This window comes from Triplophysa dalaica, chromosome 15 (assembly GCF_015846415.1).
Source record: "Triplophysa dalaica isolate WHDGS20190420 chromosome 15, ASM1584641v1, whole genome shotgun sequence".
In the NCBI taxonomy this organism is placed as follows: Eukaryota; Metazoa; Chordata; class Actinopteri; order Cypriniformes; family Nemacheilidae; genus Triplophysa; species Triplophysa dalaica.
Window position 1 is genome coordinate 2,430,021 of NC_079556.1, and position 23,668 is coordinate 2,453,688.

A 23,668-nucleotide genomic window follows, 5' to 3' on the forward strand; every position below is an offset into this window, starting at 1 on the left:
TCAATAAATTTATTTTGTGAAGTCAACAACAAATATAGTATGAAATGCTAAATGTATTTCGTGCTTATTAAAAATATATGGGATTATGTACTATAAAATAAAATGTAATATTTAAAATACATTTCTTTATATTGGAACCATGTGTGTTTTTTAATGTATGAAGCGATGATTCCCAATGTAAATTTGATTATATTAAATATATTTTTAATTTTTTTATTTTATGTAAGGGATAGTTTGAGTTACAGAATTTTATAAGATGTATGATTTGTTGATGTTTGTGGATTAGTAAAATGTAGATGCCTTTGAGTCCTTAAAGAATGTAATAGTTTAACAGTTTATTCCATAACACAATATTTGGTTATCTTGATGTGGGGAATAATATTACAGCAAAAATGTAAGGGTATTTGCCAATGTCTGTGCAAAAACACCACACACGCAATCCGGTGTTTTTATTCAATTACATATTTAATGTACACAAGTTTATTTCACCAGACCACCTTTAAGGCATAACTTGTTAAAGGAAACTATAAATACCATTAACTACATGGACGGTTCTCTGGACTTTTCTCAAGCGAGTGGTGTCAATCAAAATCCTATATACAATACATACTCGTTACAAGTTCTATATACAGTTTGACAAATATGAGGACCTTGCATCAACTACCTTCCATTTAAAAACCGTTACAATCCTGAGCATTTATAATCCTGTTAAAAGTAGTCCGGTTGACTTTTCAAACATACAGATTTACATAATACACAAGGTCGCACACTCTCACACTGTACCTCAAATACAGAGATCAGGCTAACAAATGATTCCTCTTCATAAAATAACCAGTAGCATGTGCCGTATCCTTTACTCGGCTTTGCACTCAAGTTCACACTCAGACAGGACATAACCACATTGCTACGGCGGTTAAATGTCTAAGGAAACACCCCCTGAGTACAACAACAACAGGAAGTCACAAACGGTATGCTGGAGAGGAAAAGCAACTCGCACAGATCAGATGACATCGTGAGGTGAAGGCGACTGTTGATGGGGCTGCTCGCTTCCTGGTGGGGAAGGCCTGGGAGGTGGTCCAGAGGGAAAATTGTCAGATGGGGGTCTTTGTGGTAGATATCCCATACGTTGAGGGAATGGCAGCGGAGCTCTGGGAAACACCCCAGGGGGGAGTGGCCCTCGCACTATAAGAAATCATGTTAAAGATTATTACCTTTTACACCGCATCAAATAATCCAACACTAAATAATGAAATGATGGTGCTCAAGTACCACAAATACCTGGCAACCCTTGTTAGTCACAATTGTTTCAAAGATTACTAAATAAGAACAAATTTTAACAGTTTAACAATATTACACATGTGAATGGAAGAGATGAGGATTCACATACTGCCTATGGGTGGACCACCAGGTCCACGGGGTGGAAAGAAGTCTGGTGGTCCATAAGGGCCCCTGAGTCGGATGTGTGGATCTCTGGGGTCCATTGGTGGAGGCATTCTCATTAATGGGGGACCGGGATGAGGTCCCATTCTCGAATCTGGATCAGGGTGCATTCTCATGTCACCAGGCATTGAGTGTGGACCCTAGGAAGATATATTTTATCTACCAGTACGTATGAACACTATACATATAGCTATCACCACATTTTTCTCACAAAACAAGTGATAGGTTTACTCACGTCTCTGTTTTCATTCCCACTGACTGTTGAGAAAAGAGAAAAAGAGGGAGGGAGAGAGAGAGAGAGAGTCATAAGTGCTCTAAGGGATATCGGTTCCAAACCTCCATTATTGCATATTCATTTTATACCACCGGGCTGTTAAATGCTTCAATCTGATTGGTCGACAAGCGTTCATTGGGTATGCATTAACTTTCAGAAAAAGCCTCCGAGTCCATTCGCTCTAACGGACACTTGAAATGAGATGCGCAAGAAAGTAGTTCTAGTCCTCCTATCAACAGCATTTTAAAGAGGATAACATGACAATCATTGAAATAAACAAAATAAACAATTGAAAATTGCTAACCGAGGTATAAGCGGAATAATTGACCCTGATCCTTTCAGTTTTTCGATGGCTAATTCTAATAATTTTCGAATAATTGAAAGGCCCGTCGTCAATTATCCCTTACTTAATTCACTTCTTAAGGCCGTATTAAAGAGAGCTCATTCATGCCTTGAAAGTAAAACGCTGTTACCTAAACTACATAAAACAAGTCAGCAGGGAGTTTTTTGCTAATAGAATTTAAGATTAGAGAATTCCCCTGCGCCTCTCAGTATTACTCACACATCCCATTAGACATGTACAACCCGGGTTTCATTATAATATACAATGTAATACAATTATTTGCTTTGAAGCGGTAGACTTGACTTATTGACTCACTAACAAAAGTCACTCGGGATAAAAGCGTCAGCTAAATGAACATATTTAACATATAATGAAAATAATTCCACTGTAGAGCTCAGCTCACATAACTTTAATCTGGATAAATATAGGAAAATAAATGAATGACTTACTTGATTTGTCACCAAAGTATCCTGAATCAGGATGTGGTGGTCTAGGAGGTAAAGGGCCCATCGGGTACGGCCCTGGAGGGGGCCTCCTATAAGGCAAACCTGGGTCTGCGAGAGGGTGACCTTCCATAAACATAAACAGTATATATAATTATCACTCAGTTACAACTCACATGTGGAATCAGACACGCATAAAGGTACGTTTTTTTTTATAATAGTACATTATTTAAAACGAGAAATAATGGAAATGACACAATACAGTATGTACAACTATCAAACTACCAATGCTGAGATGGACATGATGTGGATATGACATTTAAAAATACAGTGATGTCCTTTGTCATTTGTGCCCTCAATGTGAAACATCTCAACACTACTGTACATTAAACAACAAATCAACAATGATGAACTGACAGTGTTTGGAGAAAGGAAACAACTCAAGGTTATACTGAGTAAAGTCACTTCCAAAAATAAGAGTCTACTTCATTTTTAACAGAAATCTTTTTGGTATAAAAACATAATTCTGGACAGAAGAACCCCAGAGGTAAGACACACGATCTGCTCCAGGGCCACAGCAGTGGGAACATCACTGTACCTGGAGGGCCAGAAGGGCCCCTGCGTTCCCTGTCCCAGGAGGGTGACAGTGAGCCACTATCGGAGCGAGGGCCACTCCGCTCAAAGTCTGGCCCACCAATAGGGGGCTCTACCACGCCACGGGATGCTAATTACATGACAGTAAAAGTCAAAGAGAATGAATGGGGGAGCGCAAGAGGGCGAACAAAAGTGTTGGATAAGGTTAGGAAAATGAAGAAAGTAAATGAGACAATGAACAAAACAAACAAATTATTGATATATTATATTAGCTAATTGAAGATTACCCAGGATGGCATGTGTATACACTACCTCTAGCACCAGGGCCCATTATAAACTGTGGTGAGAGTCGAGGGGGGCCGTCCATCAGTGTAGGTGGAGAAAGAAAAGGCCGCGTTTCTGAGGATGGTCGGCCAAGAGGAGAGGGCCCATAGGGAGATCTCTCACCTGTGAGAGAGTGAATATCAAGAAAAATACCATAGATACACAACATCACTACTAACTGAACCGAGAAATAGAGTTTAACAAGATAAACATGTATAAGAAAAGTGCTCTAACCTCGAAGTAAAGGTCTGCCCTCTCGTACATACGGATCCTTTTCAAGAATCTCCAGCTTAAACTGGGAATCTGTCAGCCTGCAAAAGTAATACAAAGACATGTTTTGATATACATTGTTAAAAGACAACACATATGTCAAAGAAAGCCACTTCTTCCACTGTATCTCACTTCTGGCGGAGATTAGAGTTTTCTCTTTTGACATCTGCAAGATCGCGATCTGCCGCTCTTGCTGCCAGCTGTAAGACAGACGATGCAGAATAAAAATAACATCAACCATCTGTAAACTGCTGTTGACTGATAAAAATGTATGGTGTGAAAACAACTTACCCAGTTATCATGAGCCCGTTTCTCATGAGAAGCAACCTAACATAAAGAAAGAATGTTTATAAAATACTGAAATAAGCATGTATGTATAATAAGGCCGATGTGGTCCATTTTTGAATGAATCTGTTGCTCTCTTTTCAATAAAAAAAATCATTTAGTTTGCTCTATAAAAGAAATATTACATTGTTTCTTTTGTAATAATATTTCAAATGTCAGCAAACTCTTGACCTTGACTATTGCTACTTCAAGTCTGTAAAACTTAAGAGGTTTTTAAATAGACCACCTGATTCTTGTAAGCTTGTGAAGTCCTATCCAGCTCCTCTTCCAGGTCTTTGGCTCTTTGTCTGTAAAACAGTGACAGAACCTCAAATGTAAACTTTCGGTTTTGGTTTATCCTAAATCACATTTCCTGTTCATCTCATATAGGCCGTTTCCTTTGTTGTAATTGCATGCCACAAATGAAAAATTCCTTGCACGTGTCAAAAACCTGATCTCACCTGTACGTGTTGAGCTCCTCGGCAGCGAGACTGATCTTTTTGCCTGCTTTGTTGAGCTTCTCTTCTTTCTGTAAGCGTTCCTTTTCCTCCACCGTTAACATTCTGACAAGAGTCCAAGAAATAACAGAGTTACGGGCACATTAGCCTATTTTATTCAGCTAATAAATGTCAAGTGAGAATACTTTTTTATAGGATGCAGCTGTTTGCGTTCACTACCTGTGAAGTTTGAGTTCATTCTCCTGGTACATCTCGGTCATGATCTGCAGTTTCTGCTGGAGTTTCTGGATTTCGCTGGAGTATTTGGCACTTTCCGACTCCATAACCTCTTTATCCTCCTCAAATTCCTTGATACCCCCTGAGATCATAGTCGAAAACTGAGAAAACCCTAGACAAACAGTCTAATCTCCATGTTTGATGTAACCAGGCCAAAACAAATTAGCTCCTCTTTCATCATATCATTAACGTAGCAATTGGTAAATTAGGTTGTTGTGGAGGTTTCAAATTTCTAGACTGAAGCTTAACGTGCTTAAAACAACCAGTTCACATTTAAACCTGGTACAAGGGATGTTGAAAAAGGGAACATTTTCTATACTTCATGGGAACCGATCTCTTTCTACCTTGAAGATCTTCTTTGGCTTTCACCTCGTCTGCGAGTTTGGCAAACACTCTGTTCTTATCTTCCTCCATGGACTTCAAGTCTGCACTCATCTGTGACGGAGAGCAAAATACCCTTTACACAGTTTTTTGTAATATTTTAATAAAATAATGGATGTTTCTTTATTGCAAAAAGTCATTAATAAATCTTATGACAGCATAAACACCTAGACAGCATTCAAAGTGTTGTTTAGTTAAGGAGGTTACAAGTTTTTACCCAAACACACCCAATGTGCAAATTAATTGAACAAATACCTTGGCTGCTTCAATAAGTTTCTGTACTTTCTGCTTCTTGTGGAAATCTGCAAGCAAAACATAAACTCAAGATCTGACCTCAGCACAATATGCTTCATAGCAGGCGACATTATGGGCTCTTAAAAGAGAGCTTATACCTGAACTGTTGCCATTCTCAGTTCCGGCTTTATTGTTGCTGCCATCAATGGTGTCTTCTTCAGAATTCCAGTCTTTCATCTTCAGAAGGCATTCTGTCAGAGACTGACACAGGACAAGAAATAGTCAGAAAAGCACTTTTGTCAGGTTAATGTACGAATGGATGTATTCTCACCTTGATGCGTTCGTCTTTGTTAGCACAGTCCTCCATCATGCCAGCGTGAGATCTTTCACACAGCTTCATCTCCTCCTCTAACTCACCAAGACGTTCATTCCACACCTCAGCCTCCAACACCAGCTGAGTAAAGACCATCATGTACTCACAAATGCTGTACAGCATTAGGCAAATGAAGATTGTCTCACGAACGCACAAACACACAGTCTCTTCCATCATTCTCACCTGGGCTTTACTCTCAAGCAGCATTTCATGCTCTTCTTTAGATGCCTGCAGGTTCTTCTGCAGTCGCTCCGTGTTGATCTCGTGAATCTTCAGAGTCGTGTTGTCCTACACGTGGACATATAGATGAAACGATCATCATGTGGCACATTCGTTTCGAATCTAGTGCAGAGCTCCTCAGACATTATATATACCTGTTCCAACTGTGACTTTCGTTGTTTAGCTTCTTCTTCCAAATTCCCTAAAATCTGCTCGAGCTCAGCAAGCTGGAGGAGACAGAGATCGAGACGCTAATCAGATGGCTAAACAACTCAGGGGGTTAAGTAAACAATCTCAAGTAACTATAAAACAGTCATTTTATCTCAATTTACATTTCAACACATAAAACCTTCTTGACAAGCGACTTCCAGTGCATTTGGGGTAGAATATCTATTTTATATATTGTACACATCGTTTTGTGTATTCGAACGGATTTTGCTGTTCTTAGGGTCATGATCTTCCCATAGAGCTACAGACAGGCAACAAACCATCAAATCTAAAACAGGTGATTATTTGCAATAAAAGCGAGTAAGAAATATAGAAGGGTGCATATCAAAACAATACCTGATCCTCTTGCTGTTTCCTTGCTTTGTTTTGATGGGACAGCTCCTCCTGTAGCCGTTCAATTTCTTTTTTCATCTGGGTGTTTGATTGCTCAAGCTTCTGCGATGCCAACTAAAGAAAATATGATTGGATCGGTCAGATTACAAGAAAAGGTGACAGATCTTGTGTCTTAAAACAGATTCAATCATACATGTGTAAAACATTTTCTAAAATCTAAATCCAATGTACATAACAATCATTCTTGTGGAAATTATTTGGGGCCCACTAGACATGTTTTCCATTTATAAAAGACACAATTTATGATTAAATGAATAAAAGCAAACCCCCAAACAAATCCAACAACTAATGCATGAAATATGTGAATACATAAAACATCAACTAATAGTAAGTTAAAGACAGGTATTATTAGAAATCTACATAAAGACAGTCTTTACCTCTAAACTTTCATTCTCTGCAGTTTGAGCAGATATGCCACTGTTTTGAAGTGTTGAATCCAGTTTATCATACTGTGAAAGCAGATGGACAGCATCATCTCAGGAAAGTGATTTAAATAATTATGAACTATAGAAATATAACATGGTCTAACTAACCTTTTGTTTGACCTCACTGAACGTCTCCAGCACTTTGCACTTTTCATCCAACAGTTCTGCAACTTTCTGAGCCATCTGTTTCTCTTTGCCTGGGAACACAGCAGAGAACAGTCCGGATCAGTAGGATCAGACAGTGAGGATCAGTTCACAGAAAAAGGCTGTTCATATAACCTAGCACTAAAATAGACAATCGGACATACTTGCATAAAGTCTGCTTTTGATCTGTGGAATAAAACAGACACGCATTATCAATACTTGCCTTCACTGAAATGAGCGTATGAATGTGTTCGGAGCAGAAATAGATAACATACAGAGTGGATAAACCTGCAGCTGAACATAAGCAGTGTGCATAAACCGAAAAAGACTGTAAAGACCACAGCTTCCCAAGGAAGTCCATATAAGTCAGGACCAGGACGTATGTCATCAGGAAGTGATGAAACAACCTAAAACACAAAAAATATACAGTGTGAGATTCATTCTTTTATTGTTAAGATTCAATTACATTCACAACCATGATTATGGCTTTATTTGTACAAAACAACACAAAACAACTGTGCCTACCCACATACATGGCATTATGTGCTAGAAGTCACAAAATCAAACTGGATACATGCATGATAACATGAAAAGGCCATATGCACCTGTCAACGCACTAATGCTAACCAGTATAAACAAATTAAATGTTCAACAAAGATAGTTAAATGGCAACTAAACACTTTATATATTAATAAACCAACATGTTAGATGGTCTACACGTAAAACATGTTAATAAACAAACCTCACGTTGAGAAATATGTTAAGTTACCTGATGCATCAATGCTAACAGTCATATGCCGGTACATAAGCGCACTAATGTCGTTATACATCTAAACTAACACTAGCAAACATTAAAACTCAACTAAAATAAGTCTATGTAACAATGACAGGCGTGAAATAATAATGTTTTAACCGCTGACAGCTGCCACACACACACAGTTTCATCATACACACTGCCACATACATCTCTGATCTTCTCCACGGCGAGACTGTAGTAAATCTTCGCCGCTCCTCTCATGTCAGTCGCTTCCGTGACGAGCGACTCGGCCTTAAATTCGTCTGTCATGATTGAACTCAAATCAAGCGATGAGATTTAAAGTTTTTCAGTAATTTGTTGAATTGTCTGTTGTTATGCCATGGTGCCTCTACTCTCAATGCCAGTGCGCACTGCGCTGAGGGGAGGAGTGCACTGTTGTTTGAAGGTGGTTTCGTCATTTATATTCTCTCGTATTTAAAAATAAAAAAAAACCACACGTACTGTTTACTTTTTACATGTTTGAATAATTGGCCGATATGCATTTTGTTTATATTTAGACTCGTACATTGCTTTTTTGGTAGCAAAGTTCAACTTTAGGAAACGTAACACCCCTAAACGAGTTATGGTTTCTTCCAAACGTCACCAATTGCAGAACGCCAACATGTCCCACTTGAGTTTTAAAGCGACAGCAACCCAGCGGAGACGATCGTTAAGTGTGAAATGTTTGACTTGAGCAAGTTACGAAACGCGGTTCAAATGTAAGGAAGTAAATGTTTCATTTGTGGGTGTTAAATATGGCTTTATATACAAGCTCATTGATTCTGAGACCCGTCGAGCGCTGCCTAGAATTCCTAAGGTCTTATATGTTCATGACTTGTTAAGGTTGTCGAGGTGCTGATTCCTAAACATCATCATGAGTGTAAAATATGAGGTGGTAAATGTTTGAATGAAATTGCCTTAAAAGAACAGTCCACTACAACTGTTTTATATGGAGAAGACTCACCTTGTGTACTACAGATGCAAGTCCATTCATTGTAACTCCGCCAACAAAAACAGCGAGCTGATAAAATTGCTCTACAGCTGTCAAAAAGAAAAATAACACATTACATGTACTAGAATGACTCACATTTAAAGGGGTCAAATGGCGCGAGTATGTGTTTTTAGTGTCTTTGGTGTGTTATAAGTTCCCCATGCATGTATTAGACACGTAAAATTGCAAAAATTTAAATGTCGGAACAAAAAATGCATTCTATCTAAAAGCAAATGCTCACCCAGACCTGCCTGAAACGCCTCGTGTAGCCACACCCCCACATATCTACGTCAGTTCGTGATATGATTTGACTAAGATCGCCCAAATGTATACGCATGTAAGGTGGGCGTAGCTGTCAGTACAATTGAAGAGGAACCTGATGTTCCAAATATGGTAAGAGGCGTCACAGTTCCGTCACACGCTTGCAGAATTCGGCCAATCACAACGCACTAATTAACTGGCCAATCATAGCACACCTCGCTTTTCAGAGAGATGAGCTTTTTAAAAAGTCTGCACGTTTCAGAGAGGCGGAGCAAAGAGGAGATACAAACATGCACTGTGTTTTATCCTTAAATCGTGTATACACGTTGCATTACATCTAAAACAAATGATACTATTCATATTAGCCGTGTCATATGATCCCTTTTAGAATAAATGTTATGGTTCTGACTTGAAATATTATTATGAATATAGAATAGAATATATAATAAAATGTTAGGATATTCTTAAAAAGCATGGCTTAAATGGCAGAATTTTTTTTTCTGTAGTCTAATCCGTCATTTCAAGCTCAAGAAAAGTTAAACCCTCACCATTTTGTAATGCTTCAGGTTTATCGTGTTCCTCAGAGAAAAGCCCATGGTTAAGCTGGAAAGAAGTTTTCTTGATTTCAAAATCTGTTGAATCCTTATGCATTCCCACGTCCTGATCAAAAGCCTGAAAATCTTCCACATGAAGTCCTTCATTAATAATATTCTTGAAAAGATCCTTCTCCTCGGGGACGGACACCTCCATGGAATGTCTGATATCCTTGATGTCAGATCCCTCAGTCATTTGATTATTTTCAGCCTCTTGAGGGAAGATTTGTGTATTCTCATTTAGACTGAGACAGGCTCCACGAGAACACTTTTCTTGGCTGCTTCCTGTTTGGACAAAAATGGAACGTCACACTTTGTAATATTTCTGATACTTTATCATTATTGTCACCATCATCATTTCCAATTAATTGAATTAACAAAAGTTAGTTAGTAAAAATTCCCATGCAGTATCCACCACAATTATACATTCCATCATCTGTTATGCCCTGAAAGAGTTTCAAAACTTGAACATCATCTGTACCTGGGCTTCCATCTACTTTCATGTTTGTGTTCCCTGGTGTATAGGTCTCTCTTACAGTGGATAAGAGGAAAGCCAATTGTTGTAATTCTGGATATTCATTATTGCTATCCATGTCAGGAAAACCATTATTGTTTTGAATGTGTCTTCTTGTCTTTATATGGTTTTCCAAGAGCCGTTCTAGGTCATTGAGTTCAGCAAGATCTTCATTATCTCGACCAGTATCCAAATTTGAAAAGCTTCCAATTTTGGAATCCAGCCATGCTAACTTGTGTTCTCCGAATATATCTAAAATATCTTTAATATTGTGTTCACTCAGGTGTGAATATAGTTTAGGATATTCTTCAGAGAGTTTTTGTGACGGTTTAATCTCTGCGGAAGAAACCAAAGTGTGAATATGAAAGGGTCCAGGTTGAGATTCCTCAACAGCTTCCAGGTACAGGGTCATGTCAGCATCAGTCTGATCCTGGGTCGCACCTGTGACACTTTCAGCTTCCGTTTGATGATCCATATGATTTGCAAGATCAATCTCTGTATCTTCTTTTTGTTCAGCACCTTGAAGTGACTTTGGGTCATTTTGTGCAAATAAATCTTTGGTTAATTCCGCTTCTATAGAAGAGATATGGGAAGCGGGGTCCTCTGTGCCTACATCTTTAATGTTTGCATCTGCTTCATTCTGAAGGTTATCTCTAACATCATTTAAATCAGTGAGAGATAATTCACCATCGGGTTCACCCTTTGTAGATGCTTCCTGTGACAAATATTCATTCTTCATTTGTGTGTTGTCATTCTGCTTGGAGACATCAGGATTCAAAGCTTTATAATCTAAACCTGTGTTTACTTCTTTTGTTTCGAGATCAGTCGTGTTTTCCATTTTTTCATCTATTGTTTGAGCCGAATGTGATACAGGTTCAATATCTGAGTGTATATTTTCTTCTCTCGTTGCAGGCAATTCAGTTTCTAGTTTATGATTGTGAACCAGAGCATATCTATTTTCACTTTCATCAAGAGAAACTATGCTTGTGCTTGACTTATTTTCATTTCTTATTTCTGTTTCAAGCGTTTCTGAATCTGATAACATTTCATCATTCTTCGCCATATCTTCATCTTCTGATCGTGTCTCATTTATTTCTGTAACATCAGGCTTGGAGACATCAGAATTCAAAGCTTTATAATCTAAACGTGTGTTTACTTCTTTTGTTTCGAGATCATTCTCTGTAGATTCAGAAACTGTACTGGCATTTAGTTCTTCCGTGACCTGGTCTTGATGTCCACCTTCTGAATTTGTTTGACTTTCATCTGTTAAAATATTATCTCTAATATCAATATTTGCCTTATCTGTCTCAATTAAGTCGCTGAGTGGTTCATTCGTGTTTTCCATTTTTTCATCTATTGTTTGAGCCGAATGTGATTCAGGTTCAATATCTGAGTGTATATTTTCTTCTCTCGTTGCAGGCAATTCAGTTTCTAGTTTATGATTGTGAACCAGAGCATATCTATTTTCACTTACATCAAGAGAAACTATGCTTGTGCTTGACTTATTTTCATTTCTTATTTCTGTTTCAAGTGTTCCTGAATCTGGTAACATTTCATCATTCTTCTCGATATCTTCATCTTTTGATCGTGTCTCATTTATTTCTGTAACATCAAGTTTGCCTATACTATCATCCTTTATCTCTGCGCCTGTGTCCTCGACAGCTAAAGTGTGATCATCACTATGCCCAGATAATGTGTCCATAATTGTTTTAGAATCTATATGCTTGTTTTGACTTATTGTGATAGTCTCAATATTGGATTTAGTGTCTGAATCTTCAAAACCCGATAATTGTTTTTCTTCGTCTAAATCAGTTTCAGTTGCGTGAAAATCATCCAAGTCAGAGCTAACTTGAGGGTTTGTGCTATTGGAAATGGTAGAAATGACCTCATTATTATTTTCTTGTCGCTTTATAGTTTCTGAATCATTTTCTCCTTCAAAGAGCCTTTGTTTTAACTCATCCTTTAAAATGTCTGCATTTGAATCCGTTAAATAATTTTTGCTTTGAAGAACATCTTCAACTGAATTATCTTCTGACTTTGTTTTAAAGACTTCAGAATCTTTACTCTCTTGTGTATCATCATCCTGAGAGGTGTCGTTCACTTTTCTGATGTCTTGTAATGTCATTCTGTCATAAGACAGCTCTTGGGTTTCACTAATTAAATCCGTTGGGAATGTATTGTGTTCCAAAAAGTATTTCTCTCCTGCATCTACCTGTTTTGTTGTCTTTTCCTCCTCACTTTGCAACTGTCCCTGTTGATTTTGCTCCATCTCTCTATCTAAACGGTCAGCGTTGTTTTCAGTTTGAATGACATCTTTGATTAAATTATCTGTTGGTTTTGTTTCAGAGGTTTCTGAAACTGTTCTGTCTTGTGTGTCATCGTTTTGGGTGCTAGAATCTTGTGAATGATCAACTATTTCCTCAATAGCATCAGATGCATTGGTGTCTTCTAATGTTAATGATTCATCTGACTGGATTTGACTAATTACATCAACATTAAGATCAGATATGTCTGTTTTCTCATCTAGTTCTTTCTTACCTCTATCTTCATCCTTTGTTGTTTGTTCATTATCACGTTCCACATCACTCTTTACTACTGCGTCTGACTGAAATGGAATCTTAATGTTATCAAGCACAGATGAAAAGCCACTGACTGAAAATATGGACTGTGAGCTTGAGTCTTTGTTCCTGTTGTCCTCTGTGTTTTGAGTAAATTTATAAATTTCTTCCTCTGACACACTGTCTTTATCCTCATCACCTTCAGATTTCTCTTTACTGTAAATGTTTGTAATTCCATTGTAGACATACCACCCTGTCTGTGCTTTCTCTTCTGTTTTACCATCTTCCAAGCTACGATCCTCATTCTCCACACTGTGATCTGGGTTGGTTTCATCTTTTTGTATGTTTTCAACCGAATCCACAGATTGATCAGGGTTGCTCTGGTTGTCATGTATGATTTCAGCTTCAGGTTTGCTTGGATCGTCCTTACCAAAGCCCAGAACACCCATACCCATACTGAACCAGGAGCTAGACGGCTGGGATGAAGGTTCCTTCTCGTCGTTCTGTTTTTCAGTGTTGTCCGTAGTATCGACCTTGGAATCCTTGTCTCCAAAGGCATTGGTCAATCCACCCCTGATCCAACTGAACGTTCCAGGCTTTGTCTTCTCATCTATGTGGTTCTCCTCGATATCCATTGCTATTCTTCTGCTTTTGAAGGGTTCCTGGTCGCTGCTGTCATCCTGTGGTTCATCCACCTTGCTTTGTTCATTCCTGCCAAACAATCCATTAACAGCAGAGCCTATCCAGGAAGACCCACCTTGTTCTGTTGTCTTGGGGTTGTTTTGGTCAGAGACATCTTGAACAGATATCTGGCCAGAGTCACGTTCTTCTGTATGAATAAGTTCATCATGAGCTCCATTGAGTATTGCTTTAGGAGGTTCTTGAGTCACATCTTCCAGATCATCAAACTCAGATTTGCTGTCAATGACTGACCCATTTTCATCAATGCAAAGGAAGTCGAATTCCTAAGGATAGAATTTGCAGAAATTTACACTTTTGTTTTTGGCAGACACTTTTTTTTACCATAAAATCCCAATGTCAATGTATTTGATTCAATAGTTTGTATTATGTTATCTCCACTGTAAACCAAGTAACACATTAAAAAATGATTAAATCTTTTTGTAGTCAGATGTACTTTAATTATATAAAAATGACGGTTTACTTTGTTTAAATTATCAGATTACTTTATATCTGTGCTTCTCAGATTAAAACAATTCAAACCAAATTCAAAATAAACTATGTTTTTTGCTAATTAAATGCACAATATTACATCTGATTTGTAGAACAGATTGTGTAGAATTAAATCAATTTTGGCAAGAATTACCTGACTCGATATCTATTTGATTCAGATTATTTGGTAAATATACTGTAGCATTACCTGGGTGGTCACCTGGATTTCCTTTTTCTCATCAACAAAACGTTGTTCAACTTTGACAGCATCTTTGGGGAACAAACCAAACAGTTTGTCGATCTACAAAATTAGAAAAATATATTTATTATAAGCGGAATAAATAACGGTAGTGATCATAGAAGACACAGATGCACATTAATCATTGGGAAGTACAAAATGTAAGATTTTAAAAGTCTTACACTTCCTGCCCAAAGATCACTTCTTTTTCCCGAAAGTTTGTAGTAAACTGTTATTATGTCCCCTTTTCTGAAGTTCAGAAACCGGCAGTCTTGAGCACTATAGTCTCTCTGGGCCTGCACACGACTCATCATACCTAAAGCAAGACAATAATATGTGCAATAATAAATATATAAACACTCAACATATTGTTTTCTAAATAATTAGAACGGTTTTTGAATGCCTTCACAATTATAAATACTATCACATAAATAATTCAAAATTCTTACTTGCACAATCTGGGTCTCCACATACTTTGTAGTCTGATATTAAACCCAAACCCTGGTGTAAAACCCCAAGTCCAACATAAAACAAAATAAATACATGTACGTCTGCCATGTTTGCATATATCCATCAATTCTCTTCATCTCATCAGATCCATTCCTTTATGTTTGTGCCCAAATCCAACAACCAGAGTGAAGGAAGTCCACATTCAAGCTAGGTCTCTCTTCTGAGAGAATGAACCAATCTGTAATGATCATAGTCTGACAGGCAGCGATTGCATTAGAGGTAACAACAGTAAATTATTAACATCACCACACGCCACATCAGCGACACACTTTTACTTTAAACTATGGACCAAAACCACGTTGAAAGCTGAAGATTTTTAAATGCCACACACAAAGCATTGTCATTTTTACTTTAAAGTTACTTTAAATGTGAATATTAATATAAATGCTATGATTGGGCTTACAAAAGTATTAGTATCTGTGAGTCAGTCCAGAATGCTGTTATGGTAACCTAAGAGGGGATAATGGAGATATGGCACTGAGCAAAGGTCCACATAGTCTGAAGTTCTTCCAAGAGAGGCAACATAAAACATTTGAGGTTAGTCAGTCTATAGATAAGGTGGACTTTCAAAACAGGGATGCGTTCTTACAAATGTATAAAATGTTTAAAAAGCTCTCGGTTGAAGTTGCTTTGGATACATGCATAAATGTGAATGCTTCTGAAACTTTTATTTTTGCCATGTCTACTCAAACAAACACTTGAATGGGTTTATTAACTGTTATTCACTTCGTTTACTCTCTTTAATATATTTCCCCTGCGATCTGTCTCCTAACACCAGAGGGCGCCAAATATCCTGTCTGGGTTTTAGCGAGCGGATAAAAAATCCCCATAGTTACCGTCGACTCTATTAGACGTCATCATTTCAAATGTCTCCAAAATGGAGAGGTAGACAAGTATGGTGACAGTGAAACAGCAAGTCTCCGATGTTAAGCCCTTCATAAATGTTTATTAATTTAGGGTATTGCGCATAGAAAAGAAAGCCTAGAAATGAAGTCGGCCGCGGAGGAGTTAATGCCCAGACTTCTGCCTGTGGAATCATATGATACAGAAGATATTGATCCCAGCCAACCTCCCAGAAACCCTCAAGAATATCTCAGACAAGTTCAGTAAGTCATTCATTGTGTATTCATTGATGATTTTAAAGTTAAAGTAATGCTTTATTTTATGTCAACTTGTGCGTAAGTATCATTTACAAAGTGCTTTAAAAGAAGACGTGTTCAGAAATATCCACGTGAAAATTTGAAAGAAGACACGTTTAAATTTAAACAAGTGAACACTATGGTTAAATATTTAAATTCATTATTGAAATAACACGGAATAAAAGTTAAAATGGATGCACTTATGTAAAGAGAATTATTTTTAGAGGGATTTATAATTGTAGCATGACACTGAGGCGTGAAGCATCTTGTTTGGATTTTTTCATATTATTGTTATTTTACTCTGTAAAACATTTGAGCTACAGTCTTGTAAACATATTTTAGAAAGTCTCTATATGGAATTTAAAGTTATGCTTTTTATTTTTAAATAAAACATTTTTAATGTATCTATTATTTTTGTTTATAGAAAGGAAGCATCTTTGTGCCCAGATGTTGTTGTTGCACAAATAGATCCGAAGAAGCTAAAGAAGAAACAAACTGTGAATGCTTCTGTAAGTATGGCAAGTTAGCAATAACTGGTTAATTACAATATCTTATGTGTGTAATGCTATTTTTCTTAATGTTAATTGTTCTGTTTCAGATCTCAGGTTGTTTGTCTGCACCTCAAGGTTTCTCTCCCAGCCTAACATGGCAACAACAACAAGTCAGCAAATTTTCAGAAGTCAGACAGGTATTAGGTTTGAACTCATTTTACGCAATTGCGTGTGTATCTAGCAGTTAAACAGTTGCGTTGTATATATATCTCTTTGTTTCAGAGTGTCAACAAGCATCGTCAGCATTGGGAAGCCCAGTTTTTGGATGATAATGTTGTCATGGTAAGACATTTAAAGTATGAACAGTACATAAGAAATTAAGAATCTCTAACGAAACAAAGAACTCCCCATAGCCAAAAACCGAGGATGAGGATGGATGGAAAAGGTTCTGCTTGGGTGAGAAAGTTTGTCTTGGTATCCAGCAGAAAGAAGATGACAATATAAACCCGGGTCTTGATTACGTCAAGGTACGAATCCAGTCGTGTTCTTCACTCTATAATGCACTATTTCAAAGTCAGATAGCATGAAAGGTAGCTGAGTTTTGGGAAAAGATGTATTCTCACTTACTATTTGAGCATTCTGCAATGATTAATTCTTTAATCTTTTTCATCAGACTGGTTTCCCACCTTTACTTAGCATCGTCAGCAAATTAAGCCAGGTAACATTATGTCATTTAATTGTAGTTATAAATACTGTTCCAGATGCTATCCAATGATATTTCATTGTAATGTAATTGTATTCTCTGATCAGTCAACAGCCTCTTCTGTGCTTGAGTATTTAATCAGCTGGTTTGAGGAGAGAGACTTTGTACCACTGTTGGTAAGTGTATAGTCTAATATTTAATAGGACTTCACTTTAAAGTTGTTCATGATGTGCCAGAAAAACGGCCTTATGTTTATTTTGAGATCAGTACAGGTGCAGTTTTCTAAACAATGACACCGTGTTGTTGAACTTACTTTATCTCAGGGTTACTGTGTTATACCCACAACATTACATCTATCTTCTCAGGGCAGATGGCTGTATGCATTACTAGCGTGCCTTGAGAAACCACTGCTTCCTGAAGCCCATTCCCTTATCAGACAGCTGGCAAGGAGGTGCTCTGCAGTGCGTGCCAATCTGGTAAACACTTTTTTTCTTGTACCTTTTGGCTCACAATGAAAGCCGAAGCATCCCTGTTTCGTCCCTCGGTGCACAAGTGACGGGTTGTTTGTTGACAACCTAAAATAGGTGGTCTAAAATAGACTACTTTTTTCTTCCAGGAGAGCGAAGATGACGATCGGTTGTCAGGTCTTAACCTGATGATCTGTATTGTTGCCAGGTAACCGACATGCTGCTGAGAATGACGGATTTAACAATTCTTCGCAACATGTGCAGGTGTTTGTTGTGATGTAAAAATCATTGTTTTCTCTGTTAAAGGTATTTTGAGCAAAGTGATTTGGCTGACAAAGAATGAGACTATCTTGGAAGGAAATGGAGCCATTTGAAGAAAATGTACGGGGTTGGAGGAATTTAAATGTTTGTTGTAACATTTAGAAAGATTTATACAGAACCTTAGCTTGCTTTGGCGAGATAACTTTTATTTCAAGCATTGATGTTGTTAAATAAATCCTTTTGACTTGTCACATAGACCGTATTTTCATTAAAAAGAGCTTTCTTGTCATGCTTTTTGTCTTGTGTATGTGATTTATTGTTAATCAGGGCTTATATATGTTGTGTATGTCATAAAACAAACTTTAAAAAGACTATTTCAGTGTCTAAAACATTTCCTTATTAAAAAGTGTATTTTCTGCAATTTCCTTAAATATCAATGGTATCCAGTTCCCATTAAAAAATCATAAATATTGAGATCTCCCTCACACTAGCTTTTTCAAGACATTTAAATTTATTTTTTAATGACAGTGTTGGCTTTTATCTCGTAGAAACAGAAACCTTTATTTTTTTTAATATGAAAACAGTATTTTTTACAAGGGCGTTTAGAAGTATGTGATTACTATATTTATATTGTAATGAGAAGAAGAACCGATCAATACAAACAAATTTATATTCATTGATCAATCTTAAATGAGTGACGTCTTCATTTAAGATGTTAATTCTGATCTGCTGTGAAGCTGTCAATCACAGGGGCTTGGCTCCCTCCCGCGTTCGGTTCACGCGCCTTCCTTGAGCCAAGAGCGCGCAGGACACTCCACGCGCTGCTGAAAGACGACGAGCAAGATGGCGGTGGTCGTGCGAAGTTTGCAGGACCAGCTGGAAAAAGCCAAGGAAAGCTTGAAAAGCGTGGATGAGAACATCCGAAAACTAACAGGCAGAGATCCTGGTGAATTAAGGTATTATTCCATTAAAGGTTTTAGTCAGTTATGTAACGATTATAAGACATTTTTGACTAAGGCCTGTTAGCAAGCTAAGGTTGCGGTTAGCATACAGGCTAAAGTATCACATGTTCACGTCTAGCAATTAAATCAAACCTATATTTGCCAATCTCTCTTACATTGTTATTTTCCTATTAATAATATTCTACAGTATTTGGGCTGGGATACTCGCACGGCTCATCTTAAATCCGCTTGCACGAAAGCTAAACTAGAGTCTCCGTTTGAAACCACCATGACTCCTCACAAACCTATTTATAACAGCTGTTGATTGTTTTATTGGTGCATATTAAAGCTGGTTGGGACTTATCCTCGCTAAAATGTTGGTCAGTGTAATACACGGGGATCTTTAAAGTTGCATTGGTTGTGAACTGGACGCTTTTACGTAAGGCGACTTCCTGCTTTGTTTGAATGGGAAGGGAAGTGAGGCGTTACCTGTGGAGACATTTGTTTTATTTCAGGACATCAAGTGTTTGCATATACGTGTGAAATCGAAAACAGCAACAAAATAAAGAAAATACAGTCCGTACTGAGCTTGTATTTAACGTTAATTAGTTTATTTTATCTTTTGAAGGTTCATAATCCTAATTGCGTTTAAAATGTATGGTTGCCATTTTATGGATGATGTCTGCAACTATGGCAAGACAGACTTGTGACCCACTAACATCATACCTGTAAACTAGTGCGGGGTATATCTACATCTACTCCCCATCGTCTGAAACATCTTTTGTCCATCACCAAGATTCGTTTGACCGCCCAGAATCAAGATAACAGCGTAGTCTTTTTTTTGGTTTTTGGGACAACCAGAATAAATGTAAATAAAGATTTGGGAAGGGGCACCTCTCTGAAAATGTATCCATATGCGTCATATTGTGCTCTTAAAAAACTAGTGCAGGCCAAAAGACTGAAGAAAATGACAATCCCTGTCGTATGACTGTAACTTTTTCACCTCGTCCGAGCTTGCAGCTTCGGACAATGGTCACTTGGTCAGATCTGCAAATATGATTGGAAAGCTTGTGTAAATAGTCAAGCGAGATCTCATGCAGTCTGAAATAAACTGGATTATTGACCATCTGTTACTCTTTTTAGACCGGGTCAAAACAGAAGGCAGACCATCACAGGCCCTGGTGGAGGTAGAGGGCGTGGAATCAACATATTGAGGTAAGATTCTTTTCTCTTCCCTAGAAATTTAGCTACAGTTACCTGTTGGGTTTGTTAGTTGCTAACCTCTGTTGTGCCCTATCAGGCGTGGTCTCTCAGATAGCGGCGTAGGACCCCCAGCCAAACAGAGAGACATTGAAGGGGCACTCTTGAGGTGAGAGAGCTTGCAATGATCCAGTTTCCTGTTTTGATGTAGCGTTTGATATCGGTGTATTTACAATGATGTTTGTCAAACTAGGCTGGCAGGGGATCAGCGAGCCAGGAGAGAGTCACGCCATGACAGCGACGCTGAGGAAGATGACGATGTCAAAAAAGTATGCAGGGTTCACTTTTCCACTGTTGTTTTGTGTTTTTCCCTGTCTTTTTAAGTAACCATGCTCTGTTTTCTTATCGCAGCCAGCGTTGCAGTCATCTGTGGTAGCTACCTCCAAAGAACGTACGCGCCGAGATCTTATTCAGGATCAGACCATGGACGAGAAGGGAAAACAAAGGTTCCATTTCAGTTTTTGAACACGTTTGGTGGTTGCAAATTTACTTTGATGACTGTGTACGCCTAAAACTAAAAGATGATTGCTCTGCCCTTCAGAAATCGGCGCATGTTTGGTCTGTTGATGGGAACCTTACAGAAGTTTAAACAGGAGTCAACGGTGTCTACAGACAGGGTATGCTTTACACACTTATGCTAGGTCAGCATTCTCCATAGGTTTGTGTTGCTTTATATATAGTGTCCTATTTTCCAATGCATTTCTTGTTCTGGAGTCATGGAATATAATTTGTGGATCTTGTCCTCAAACGCTAAATTCCTTCACGTCTGCTGTATTTATATTCAGTTCATGTTTAGATCAAATCCCTAAACTTGGAACTTAAGCAAACTGCAAATTGTAAAACTTTCCATGTTTTCCACAGATAAAAAGACGGCATGAAATTGAGCAGAAATTGGAAGTGCAGGCAGAGCAGGAACGTAAAAAAGTTGAGTGTGAAAGGCGAGAGCTTTTTGATGAAAGGCGTGCCAAACAAACCGAGCTACGACTTTTGGAGCATAAAGTGGAGCTCGCTCAACTGGTATGTCTCATAACTGTAGGAAAACAGCCGTTCTTTTATATATGTGTATATATTTGTCCTTGGTCTGACATTTGAATGTGTATGTTTTATGTGTGTTCCAGCAAGAGGAGTGGAATGCACACAATTCTAAGCTCATCAAGTTCATTCGCACGAAGACCAAGCCCCCTATCTTTTACCTGCCTGGGAAAATGTGTTCAGCCACTCAAAAGCTCATGGAGGAGTCGCAGAAAAAATTAAATGGTAAATGCCACTGATCTTTGTTCATATGTCTTTCCCCTAATTCAGATTTTTTTAAATGGTGTTTATCACTTAATGGTTTCTAAAACAGTTGTTATTGATATGCAACTTGGAATATTTATAAAATAATTTCACTGTGCAAAACTCTTAAAACAAATGTATTCTTAATAAACTTTAAAGCTAAAATTTCCCCATTTTCCATGCTGTCAATTACCCAGGTACGTTTAATGAGAGACGTGAAGCCTTTGCAGAACAACTGAACAAAATGGAAGCTCGGCCAAGGCGTCAGTCCCAGAGGGCAGGGGACAGAGAAATGGAGGACAGCCGTCGGGCTGAAGAGACGAAGAACGAAGATCAAAAGGAGGGTAAGGCTGGAATGGGGCCGTTAGGTGACAGACATGTTGTGGAGATGGAGGAGGAGGATGATGTAGTTGTAGAGGGAGTAGATGAAAGCTCAGAGGTGAGGGAGAGTGGGGTAGATCAAGAGCAAGAGCTGGGGGAGGAGAAAGAGAAACAAGAGGTAAGGGAAAGGAAGGCAGAGGAGGAAGATGAGGAGGAGGATGAGGAAGATGTGGTAGCAGGTGAGCGCAGGGAAGAGGAAGAACAAATGGAGATCCAAGAAGTTTCCAGGGAGGTTGAAGAACGGGGTAAGTTGCAGGTTGAGAGTCCACAAGCTACAGTAGAAGAGGTAGGTAGTGACCAGAGGGAGGAACAGCAGGAGATAAAGGAGTTGTCTCGGGAGGAAATCACAGCAGACTCGCAGAAATCCCCTGAAAGTCACATGGAAACACTTGCCATGGAGTCTAAAGAGCCTCCGCTGGAGATCTCAGCCCCTGATAAAGTAGTACCTGATGCCAAACGGGAAGACCCTGCTCTTGAATCCCAACAGTCACACCCTGAACCTGATCCAGGAGTACCTTCCCAAGAGCAGACTGAAAAGCCATCAGTCCTGCCAGAAGCACCCAAGGCAGACACAAAGGAGGGTAGCGGAGAGGTAGATAACACTCGGAGTCGTACCAAAGTTAAAGCCAAGAGGAGCAAGAGTGGAAGCAGCAGTAGCTCCTCTTCCAGTTCATCTTCAAGCTCCTCTACCAGTGGATCCAGTTCTTCCAGTGGCTCCAGCAGCAGCTCCTCATCCAGTTCACGCTCTCGAAGTCACGGCAGGGATCGAGATGTTCGAGACCGCAAAAGCCACCGGAGGCCATCAGACAGGGAGCGTAGGAAAAGCGGGAGTGAGAGGGCACACAAGTCCTCCAAAAGCACCGGCCACGAGAGCAAAAGTTCAAAAGACAAAGGCTCTAAACCCGACAGAAAGAGGACGAGTCCAGAGGTGAGCAGGTCAGGGAGACGCCCCTCCCGGAGTGAGAGAGATCGCAAGACGGATAGAAAAGAGCGACGTTGATAAAAATTCTCTTCCTTTAAGGCCATGTTTGTCAGAATTGTGTGGTCACTATAGGGTTTTGAGGAGCGGTTGCCTTAGTTTTTCTTGTGTGACTTTTAGATTCAAAATCTTCATCATCTGATTATTTTTTGTTTTATCTGGCAACTGCTTGGTGGACTTCAGCGTATGTTGGAATTTTTAACATTTCTAAAGTCTGCTTTTAGGAACTGTCACCCAAATATATTGGATTCATACAGCATCAGATTGATGAGATTTTTTTTTTAGACTTTTCTTGAAATATGTTTCTTGTGTTGATAACTAATCTGTTTGGCCATGTTAATTCCTGTCGTATAGTACTTTGTAGTAATGTGATGCCATAAAGATGTGATTTCTAACCTTCATTAAATGAGGAGTTTCTGACGGTATCATCCAGTGAAGGTTTTTTCTTTTGGCGCTAAATTGTCTTTTGTAGCTATGATTCAACTTATCAAACATTAAAGGCAACTAACTCAGTACTTTGACTCGAAACCTGCATTCATGTGTTTTCAATTGTAATGGATTCATCTTGATGAATTTGAGGATAATCTTGTTTTCTATGCAGTTTTTTCTAACCTGTCAACTTAAAATATATTTAATTGATTATTAATATTTTTGTTCAAAAATATATACAATCTAAGAAAAAGCAATTTTATGAGGCGCTCAGAAAAATAATTGATGTGTAAAAATGCTTATGATAAAAGGTTCTTAGTAGAAGTTTAACTGCTATGACCATAGTTTAGTTTTGTTCCACCTCATGGTGGCAGTAGTGCTTTACTAAACATAAGGTTGCTGCTTAGTTCATCTGGTCATTGCAGTGTTTTTATCATAGGTCTCATTGTCATTGTGTATATTGTGGAGAAACAAACAAATAATGCATACAATTCTCATTATCTTAAACGTTGGCATTTAAAATGGTTATATGTAAATGGAAACTCATGCTCTAAAGTATTTAAACGGC

At 38.3% G+C, this 23,668-nt stretch overlaps 3 protein-coding genes across 6 annotated transcripts; 2 read left to right on the forward strand and 1 right to left on the reverse strand.

The window, feature by feature from the left end:
- Nucleotides 1–444: 444 nt before the first annotated feature.
- ctage5 (CTAGE family, member 5) lies at nt 445–14,935 on the reverse strand. Of its 4 annotated transcripts, none has more exons than XM_056767901.1 (29): nt 14,714–14,935; nt 14,447–14,580; nt 14,235–14,327; nt 13,614–13,821; nt 9,740–10,069; nt 8,904–8,980; nt 7,419–7,550; nt 7,308–7,329; nt 7,108–7,196; nt 6,952–7,023; nt 6,518–6,628; nt 6,109–6,180; nt 5,918–6,022; nt 5,693–5,815; nt 5,520–5,622; nt 5,383–5,429; nt 5,091–5,181; nt 4,690–4,828; nt 4,474–4,575; nt 4,260–4,320; nt 3,980–4,015; nt 3,821–3,888; nt 3,653–3,729; nt 3,407–3,541; nt 3,099–3,224; nt 2,507–2,626; nt 1,676–1,698; nt 1,388–1,580; nt 445–1,182 (listed from the first exon to the last, which is right to left on the reverse strand). In XM_056767901.1, the coding sequence occupies exons 1-29, from the start codon at nt 14,820–14,822 to the stop codon at nt 1,001–1,003; spliced, it is 3,180 nt and encodes a 1,059-aa protein (XP_056623879.1). In that variant the 5' UTR covers nt 14,823–14,935; the 3' UTR covers nt 445–1,000. The 4 variants fall into 4 exon arrangements, with proteins under 4 accessions (XP_056623879.1, XP_056623878.1, XP_056623876.1 ...); XM_056767900.1 differs by having other exon boundaries at nt 12,837–13,821; XM_056767898.1 differs by having other exon boundaries at nt 10,266–13,821.
- A 678-nt stretch (nt 14,936–15,613) lies between these two features.
- Nucleotides 15,614–18,124, forward strand: gemin2 (gem (nuclear organelle) associated protein 2). Its single transcript, XM_056768111.1, has 10 exons — nt 15,614–15,880; nt 16,338–16,422; nt 16,512–16,601; nt 16,687–16,746; nt 16,818–16,931; nt 17,078–17,122; nt 17,215–17,283; nt 17,473–17,583; nt 17,724–17,782; nt 17,881–18,124. Exons 1-10 carry the CDS (start codon nt 15,762–15,764, stop codon nt 17,915–17,917), a joined length of 789 nt encoding a protein of 262 aa, XP_056624089.1. The 5' UTR covers nt 15,614–15,761; the 3' UTR covers nt 17,918–18,124.
- Nucleotides 18,125–18,645: 521 nt separating this feature from the next.
- On the forward strand, nt 18,646–23,199 carry pnn (pinin, desmosome associated protein). The gene is made up of 9 exons (XM_056767712.1): nt 18,646–18,791; nt 19,920–19,991; nt 20,077–20,145; nt 20,230–20,305; nt 20,388–20,482; nt 20,578–20,653; nt 20,898–21,053; nt 21,155–21,293; nt 21,509–23,199. The coding sequence occupies exons 1-9, from the start codon at nt 18,679–18,681 to the stop codon at nt 22,690–22,692; spliced, it is 1,980 nt and encodes a 659-aa protein (XP_056623690.1). The 5' UTR covers nt 18,646–18,678; the 3' UTR covers nt 22,693–23,199.
- The last annotated feature ends 469 nt before the right edge of the window (nt 23,200–23,668 follow it).